The following is a 10,028-nucleotide window of genomic DNA, read 5'->3' on the forward strand; positions in this document are numbered from 1 at the left end:
GATAATGAACTCCCCACTGTGATCAATATCAATGCAACCCTGATCAGACTGACCTGCTCTCAGACTGGGACTAAACTGGGAGAACAGCAAGGAGCGAGTTACCGGTTGTTATTATGGGCTGTAATTCTGATCAGATCAGTAATCTTCACCACACCTGAAGATGTTCCACCGCAGTGTTTGCTGTGTGTGTGTGTGTGTGTGTGTGTGTGTTAATGGTGGCTTCTCTTGTGTCTGAAGGCTGTGGTGTGAAATCTCGAAGTTTAAACACCTTGGCAGGTAACATCCTGCACCTGTCTCCGGTGACCACGCCCTACAGCTCGCCCTGTCCAATCAGACGCTCTCACTACCCCATCCCATCAACCCTCTGACCACCAATTCACCAGTCAGTAACCTCCAGCCATTACAGAGACTTCTGCTGTGGGCGGAGCTCTACCATATTCCCGCCCTTTCAGCTATAGCTGACTTTGCTTAAATATATATTTGTGTTTGTACACCGAGAGGCCAGTTTATTAGGTACAATGTGTGGCAATAGCGGGTGTTTCCAATAAAATGGCCAAAGAGTGTAGCTACAAGGCCAGGGTTCCTAATAAATTAGACCTAAGGTTCCACTGAGCTCCAACACTGTCTTAGTGGGTGGGAACGAGGCTGCTGTTCAGCTTGTGTGAAATGTATTTCAATCTTGGCAATAAAGAGACAGCAGATCTGTTCAGGGAGACATTTAGCCTCATAGCTAATCGGTGGGGTATAAGCTTCCATTGCTTGTTAGCTACATTAGCCTCGTAGCTGCAGTGTAAAACTACAGAAGCACACGTCTCTCGGCTGATTGACTTCAGCTTCGAGATTTTTCATTTTTCTGAATTATCGCTTTAAAGTCCTTATATTGTACATTTTTTTTTATATTAAAAGCATTCGAGAGCTACATGTAAGCAATTATTTTGTGAAGTACTACTGTTCAACTGGAGTGTTTAAAAACAGTCATGTCTATTTTTTGTTCAAATGTTCTGTTTATTAATATTAATAATGTGTATAAATGTAAAACTGCACTGTTACAATTAAAGCATCTCTTCGGTGCAGCAGCTGGATGAATTTTGATGAATAACTGTGTATTAACAGTCATAACTCTGTTATAGCAACTGTTTACTGGCTATTCCTCCAAAAGGTGTATGCAATAACATTATTTATTATTATTATTATTATTATTACTCACAGCTGTGCCTCAGAATTTGTGGGAGTGTCTGGTGACAACTGGAAGGTTAAGCAAATGGCTTAATGTGTTCACTTTCATTGCATTTTCTCAGCATAAACTACATTTCCCACAATGCATCCACGTCCTCTTCACTGTGTCACCTGTGCTATTACTGAATATCACCCCACCCATGCATTAACATCGCCTGCTCACTCTGAGCACTGAGCACTGTACATTCCTGAGTGTTGTGTAATATTCTGAATCAGTGTTTGAATATAGATGCTTTATTGTTGCGATTAAGAAATGTTTCACTGATATATTTTAACCCTTAAATTCTTTGTTTGGGTCATTAATGAATTCAGATCACAGCAAAATGTTTATTCTGTTATGTTGATGGTCAGTGTTTTACCACTTGTACTCTGTCCCTGCAGTTTATAGACCAGTCTATGTGAAATATAAGTGCTGAGTCATGTATAACATATGCTTTTATAGGTTAAACACCAACATATTTAAGGGCTAAACACCTACATATTAAGAGTTAACCACTTGTATGAGCTGAATACAGATTTAAGAATTAAACATCACCATATTTTAAAAATTGAATAAACACTTTATAGTTAACCACTAATGTATTTAAGAGTTAAATGTCTATACATTAAAGAGCTGAACACAAACACATTTAACAGTTAAACACCAACATATTTAAGGGTTAAATTCACATACATTTAAGCTGAACACAAACACATTTATAGGTCAAACACCAACATTTAAGGGTTAAATACCAACATGATTAAGAGATAAACACCAACACATTTAAGGGTTAAAGAAAGAGAAGAAATAAGAAATTAAGAAACACATTAAATGCTTAAACACCAACACATTTAACAGTTAAACAACACATTTAACGGTTAAACACCAACACATTTAACAGTTAAACAACACATTTAACAGTTAAACAACACATTTAACAGTTAAACACCAACACATTTAAGAGTTAAACAACAACACCTTTAATGGTTAAACACCAACACATTTAAGAGTTAAACAACAACACCTTTAATGGTTAAACACCAACACGTTTAAGAGTTAAACACCAACACGTTTAAGAGTTAAACACCAACACATTTAACAGTTAAACAACACATTTAATGGTTAAACACCAACACATTTAACAGTTAAACAACACATTTAATGGTTAAACACCAATACATTTAAAAGTTATAAAACAACATGGTTAAGGGTTAAACACCAACACATTTAACAGTTAAACAACACATTTAACGGTTAAAAACCAACACGTTTAAGTGTTAAACAGGAACACATTTAATAATTAAACACCAACACATTTAACAGTTAAACAACAATACATTTAACGGATAAACATCAACATGTTTGAATGTTAAACACCAACACATTTAACGAATAAACACCAACACATTTAACAGTTAAACACCAAAACATTTGAGAGTTAAGCACCAACATGTTTAAGAGTTAAACATCAACACATTTAACGGTTAAACACCAACACGTTTAAGAGTTAAACAACAACACATTTAACGGTTAAACACCAACACACTTAACAGTTAAACACCAACATGTTTAAGAGTTAAACACCAATACATTTAACAGGTAAACACCAACACGTTTAAGAGTTAAACACCAACACATTTAACAGATAAACACCAACACATTTAAGTGTTAACCAGGAACACATTTAACGATTAAACACCAACACATTTAACAGTTAAACACCAACACATTTAAGAGTTAAACACCAACACGTTTAAGAGTTAAACACCAACACGTTTAAGAGTTAAACACCAACACATTTAACAGTTAAGAGTTTAACATGTTTAAGAGTTAAACACCAACATGTTTAAGAGTTAAACACCAATACATTTAACAGGTAAACACCAACACGTTTAAGAGTTAAACACCAACACATTTAACAGATAAACACCAACACATTTAAGTGTTAACCAGGAACACATTTAACGATTAAACACCAACACATTTAACAGTTAAACACCAACACGTTTATGAGTTAAACACCAACACGTTTAACAGATAAACACCAACACATTCAACGGTTAAACACCAACACATTTAAGTGTTAAACACCAACACGTTTAACAGTTAAACACCAACATGTTTAACAGGTAAACACTAACACGTTTAAGAGTTAAACACCAACACATTTAACAGTTAAACACCAACACATTTAACAGTTAAACACCAACACGTTTAAGAGTTAAACACCAACACATTTAAGAGTTAAACACCAACACATTTAACAGTTAAACACCAACACGTTTAAGAGTTAAACACCAACATGTTTAAGAGTTAAACACCAACACATTTAACAGTTAAACACCAACACGTTTAACAGTTAAACACCAACACGTTTAACAGTTAAACACCAACACATTTAAGAGTTAAACACCAACACATTTAACAGTTAAACACCAACACGTTTAAGAGTTAAACACCAACACGTTTAACAGTTAAACACCAACACGTTTAAGAGTTAAACACCAACACGTTTAAGAGTTAAACACCAACACATTTAACAGTTAAACACCAACACATTTAACAGTTAAACACCAACACGTTTAAGAGTTAAACACCAACACATTTAACAGTTAAACACCAACACATTGAACAGTTAAACACCAACACGTTTAAGAGTTAAACACCAACACATTTAACAGTTAAACAACAATACATTTAACGGATAAACATCAACATGTTTGAATGTTAAACACCAACACATTTAACGAATAAACACCAACACATTTAACAGTTAAACACCAAAACATTTGAGAGTTAAGCACCAACATGTTTAAGAGTTAAACATCAACACATTTAACGGTTAAACACCAACACGTTTAAGAGTTAAACAACAACACATTTAACGGTTAAACACCAACACACTTAACAGTTAAACACCAACATGTTTAAGAGTTAAACACCAATACATTTAACAGGTAAACACCAACACGTTTAAGAGTTAAACACCAACACATTTAACAGATAAACACCAACACATTTAAGTGTTAACCAGGAACACATTTAACGATTAAACACCAACACATTTAACAGTTAAACACCAACACATTTAAGAGTTAAACACCAACACGTTTAAGAGTTAAACACCAACACATTTAACAGTTAAGAGTTTAACATGTTTAAGAGTTAAACACCAACATGTTTAAGAGTTAAACACCAATACATTTAACAGGTAAACACCAACACGTTTAAGAGTTAAACACCAACACATTTAACAGATAAACACCAACACATTTAAGTGTTAACCAGGAACACATTTAACGATTAAACACCAACACATTTAACAGTTAAACACCAACACGTTTATGAGTTAAACACCAACACGTTTACGAGTTAAACACCAACACATTTAAGAGTTAAACACCAACACATTTAACAGTTAAACACCAACACATTTAACAGGTAAACACCAACACATTTAACAGATAAACACCAACACATTTAAGTGTTAAACAGGAACACATTTAACGATTAAACACCATCACATTTAACAGTTAAACAACAACACATTTAACAGTTAAACACCAACACATTTAACAGTTAAACACCAACACGTTTAAGAGTTAAACACCAACACATTTAACGGTTAAACACCAATACATTTAACAGTTAAACACCAACACATTTAACAGTTAAACAACAACACATTCAACGGTTAAACACCAACACATTTAAGTGTTAAACACCAACACATTTAACAGTTAAACACCAACATGTTTAACAGGTAAACACCAACACGTTTAAGAGTTAAACACCAACACATTTAACAGTTAAACACCAACACATTTAACAGTTAAACACCAACACGTTTAAGAGTTAAACACCAACACATTTAAGAGTTAAACACCAACACATTTAACAGTTAAACACCAACACGTTTAAGAGTTAAACACCAACATGTTTAAGAGTTAAACACCAACACATTTAACAGTTAAACACCAACACGTTTAACAGTTAAACACCAACACGTTTAACAGTTAAACACCAACACATTTAAGAGTTAAACACCAACACATTTAACAGTTAAACACCAACACGTTTAAGAGTTAAACACCAACACGTTTAACAGTTAAACACCAACACGTTTAACAGTTAAACACCAACACGTTTAAGAGTTAAACACCAACACATTTAACAGTTAAACACCAACACATTTAACAGTTAAACACCAACACGTTTAAGAGTTAAACACCAACACATTTAACAGTTAAACACCAACACATTGAACAGTTAAACACCAACACGTTTAAGAGTTAAACACCAACACATTTAAGAGTTAAACACCAACACATTTAAGAGTTAAACACCAACACGTTTAACAGTTAAACACCAACACGTTTAACAGTTAAACACCAACACGTTTAAGAGTTAAACACCAACACATTTAAGAGTTAAACACCAACACATTTAACAGTTAAACACCAACACGTTTAACAGTTAAACACCAACACGTTTAGGAGTTAAACACCAACACATTTAACAGTTAAGTTATAAACACATTTAAGGGTTAAGTTATAAACACATTTAAGGGTTAAGCATCCCCACAGTTATAACTGAACACCCACACATTAAAGAGTTTAGGAGTTTAAACACGTTTAGGAGTTGAACACCCACCCTTTTAGGGGTTAAACGGAGGCTCTGATGAAGCACTGTGATGTTCAGGGATGTTACTGATGAATCAGCTGTTGTTGGGTTTGCAGCTGCCATCAAACCTCTGGCTGAGGTTCAGCTCATAACAGCCAGAGCAGGAGAAGGAGGGGCCAGCACGGACTCGGACGGATTTGACGATCTGGATTGGACAGTGTGGAATAGAATAACCCTGTGATTGGACATTGTGGACCTGCCTTGTCTGTGATTGGACAATATGGAATAGAAAAACTGTGACTGGATAACGGTCTGGAAATGAACTCGTCCTGTGATTGGACAGTGTGGAGTAGAATCACCTGTGATTGGACAGCGTGGAAAGAACAAAGTTGTGTGATTAAACAGTGTGAAATAGAATAATCCTGTGATTGGACAGTATTGAATGGTCATAGTCATGTGATTGAACAGTGTGGAGTAAAATCACCTGTGATTGGACAGTGTGAAATAGAATAATCCTGTGACTGGACAGTCTGGAAAGGACAACGTCCAGTGATTGGACAGTCTCTGCAACTATAAAAAGAACACTGTTTGGACTGTACGGTAAGGTCGTAACCCTGTGATCGGACAGGATCACATGCTCTGATTGGACAGGGGACGTTTCTTGGTATTGCTGGGTGATCCTGAAGCCAGATTAGTGGAGAGAAACAGCAGGGGTGGAGCAGAGAAGGTGGAGAACGCTGAGAGGAGGTCCGTTCTCCTGAAGCCAGTCTACCGTTTAACGCTGCATCTGTACAGAGGAGGTCAGACTGACGACCCCCTGCCTTCTGGACTCGACCCCTCAGCCTCCACTGCCTCTCACAGCAGAGCAGCAGGTAGCGCTTCAAAACAAACACACACACGCTCGTCACATGCCTCCCTAAGCCCCGCCCACCGTGGTCTCCATCCTGGCAATAAGTGTAGAAGATGTGTAGAAGAACCTGTGGAGTTTCAGTGGAGCGTCTGTGAGAGTAGAACCTGTCCCACTAATAAATGTGACCTTATCTCATTAACGCTTTACCTTATTTTGCTACGTTATGGTGGATTTTTAATCGGTGTGTGTGTGTGTGTGTGTGTGTGTGTGTGTGTGTGTGTGTGTGTAATTTAAACACTGTTGATCCTCATGTCCCATTTCCCAAGTGCGAGAGAAAGTTTGATGTGCAATAATAACTCAACCGAAATACACTGTGATTTCAGTTCAACACACACTCACACTCTGTGTCACACACACACACACACACACACACACACACACTACATGCACTCACCCTCTGATTAGGACCTTTGTTTTGCTTTAGCCATGGAGAGATTAAGGCCTAGTCCACGCTGATACGGATACACCTGTAAACACAATTCCCACCCCTGAAACACTTTCCAGGAAAACCAGATACTAAACCCTAAACATAGCCCTAGCCCTTAACCTCAAACCAAAACCTAAGCCCTGGTCCTAATCCTAAAACCACCCAAAACCTTGACCATTACCTCAACCCAAAAACCTAAACCCTGGTCCTAATCCTCCTCTTAGACCTACCCCAAAACCTGAATCTAAGCTTAACCTTAACCCTTTAATCAAAAACCTAAACCTAATCCTGACCCTCACACTGGTCCTAAACCTAAACTTTATATCAATCTAAAACCTAAACCTAACCCTAAACTTATACTTAATCAAAAACCTAAACCCAACCATAACCCTCACACTGGTCCTAAACCTAAACTTTATATCAATCTAAAACCTAAACCTAACCCTAAACTTATACTTAATCAAAAACCTAAACCCAACCATAACCCTCACACTGGTCCTAAACCTAAACTTTATATCAATCTAAAACCTAAACCTAACCCTAATCTTATCCTAAATCATTAATCTTAAACTTAACCATAACCCTCACGCTGGTCCTAAACCTATTCTTAACATCAATCTAACTTAACCAGCTTAACACTCACACTGGTTAACATCAATCAAAAACCCAAACCTTAATCTTAACTTCAATCAAAAACCTAACTTTAATCTTAACTTCAATCAAAAACCCAAACCTTAATCTTAACTTCAATCAAAAACCTAACCTAAATCTCAATCCAAAATCTATTCTTTACCCTCGCTGTGGTCTTAGTTCTTACCTTATTCCTAACCTTAATTTTAATCTCAATCCAAAACTTAAACCTTACCCTCACCATGCTTCTAAATATAGTCCTGGCCTAATCCTAATCCTAATCCTAACTGATAGACTGTTGAGTTTCAGCAGACGGACCTTTGAACATCAGTAGTTTTTCTGAGTCTTAGACATCATTCAGACTGGAGGACATTGATGCTGCTGTTGTTGTTGTTGTTGTTGTTAATGATGCTGTTAACGATGATGATGATGATGATGTTAGCTCTTGTAGAACCGGACACACAGTAGATCTGTGTACAGTTACACACAGAGCAGTCGGTATTAGCTGCTGCTCTACAGGTCTTCAGACATTATAACACACTCTGTTTGCTAGCTTGTTTGGTAGCTTGTAAACAACGTAAAATCCTAATGTAGATGTTGATGCTAATGTTAATGTAAACATTTTGTAAACAAAGTAAAAAGCTAATCTATACAGTAATGTATTGTAAACATGTAAAAACACTAACATGGACGTAAAAATTTAGTAAATATTGTAAAAACACTGATGTGAATGTAAAACCATTGTGTAAACAATGTGGATGTAAAACTTTACGTAAACTCGAAGAAGTCTTTTTTGAAAATGAGGTGCAAAATGCTACGGCCCTGCTAAAAACAACGTCATCCAGCAGGAATCCCAGAAATACTGGTCTAAACTGGTTTATGCTGGTCTGGTGCCGGTGTGGTGTTTAACCAGTATACCAGCATTTAAAACACAACACACGCTGTGTTTAGCAGGGTATTGACGTAAAACTTTTTTTTGTAAACTGTGTAAAATCATGATAATGTAGGTAAACGTAGGTTTACAAAAGTCAATCCCAGCTCGCAGAGAACATTACAGAAACAGTGTAATTGTGAAAACATGTGATGAAATACTGGTTTGCTTGGTGGTTGAGACAAAGACTAACATTATTAAACACCTAAAGTAACTTTAGAATAGACTAAAATAAAAAATACAATAAATAAAAAAATAGTAGAACAAAAACACTGCTTACTGTTACACTGTTGAGTTTCACGGATAGACTTTTAGATTTTCTACAGGGGGATAAAGTGTCATATCTAAGCACAGTGAGTCATTAATGCCTTTAATGCTAGATATTATTCAGAATAGAGGATGTTGTTGCTGTTGTTGTTGTTAAAAATACAATCAATAAAATACAATATAGAAGAAACACTGATAAAACTGAGAGATAATCACTTTTATTTAATGTTATTAAATTATTTATTTTCTAAGAAGTAGAAATGTGAAAATTCAGGTCCAGAAAGTAAAAATGTATTTATTTAGTTTCAACTACCTGTGCATTAAATGTCAAACATTTTTAAACTTAAGAAACTATTTAAAATAGAAACTATGATTAAAACTTTGATTCAAATATAGAATCAATAGAAATAATTTCTCAATTTGCTCATAATTAAAAATTTAAACAATGAACTTGCATTACTTTCACAAATACGCCTGCCAAATGTGAAAAGCCGGTATTTAACTGTGTGGAAAACACAAATAAACATAAAAAATAATAATAAAAATGTTCTTGACAAACGAAATTTCCTGAAAAAAAAATTCGCAACATTCAAAACATTCACATTTACGTTCTACTAACCGAAACCACTGTTCTAGCCGGGATGAATCCGAATGTGTACAGAAATCTGACGTAAAAACGTTAATGTGAACGTAAAAATGTCCGAAAAAAGGAAGCTGTTTGAAAATGGTGTAAAAAAATTTTTGTGTATTGATACATATATTGATATAAATGGGACACTGTGTTTTACATGTAGCTGTATTAGCGTGGACAAAGCCTAATACATACTGTGTGTGTGTATGGTTCCACCCACCTGCAGAACCGAAAGAGGGGTTCTACCTGTGTTCTATGATCTGCTGCTTTACAGAGTCAGGGCACTGTTTAATGTGATTTACGACTTAATTTTTTGTTTTTTTGGCTGTAAATTATTTCTTTTTGAAAGTAGAAATGGGACAATTCCAGTCCGGGACGGGGAAAATCCACCCC

General features: G+C 35.7%; 1 protein-coding gene across 2 annotated transcripts in view; it reads left to right on the forward strand.

Moving 5' to 3' along the window:
• Nucleotides 1–7,558, forward strand: part of kcnc2 (potassium voltage-gated channel, Shaw-related subfamily, member 2) — a 45,359-nt gene extending 37,801 nt beyond the window's left edge. Inside the window, exon 4 of one of the 2 annotated variants that reach the window (XM_072674077.1) lies at nucleotides 5,956–7,558. In XM_072674077.1, coding sequence (XP_072530178.1) covers nucleotides 5,956–6,080 — 125 coding nt within the window. In that variant the 3' untranslated portion in view covers nucleotides 6,081–7,558. Of the gene's footprint in view, nucleotides 1–237; nucleotides 3,260–5,955 lie in introns of those variants that run through there. The other variant, XM_072674078.1, reaches the window with a different exon arrangement.
• Nucleotides 7,559–10,028: the final 2,470 nt, after the last annotated feature.

Source organism: Salminus brasiliensis, chromosome 2 (assembly GCF_030463535.1).
Source record: "Salminus brasiliensis chromosome 2, fSalBra1.hap2, whole genome shotgun sequence".
Classification (NCBI taxonomy): Eukaryota; Metazoa; Chordata; class Actinopteri; order Characiformes; family Bryconidae; genus Salminus; species Salminus brasiliensis.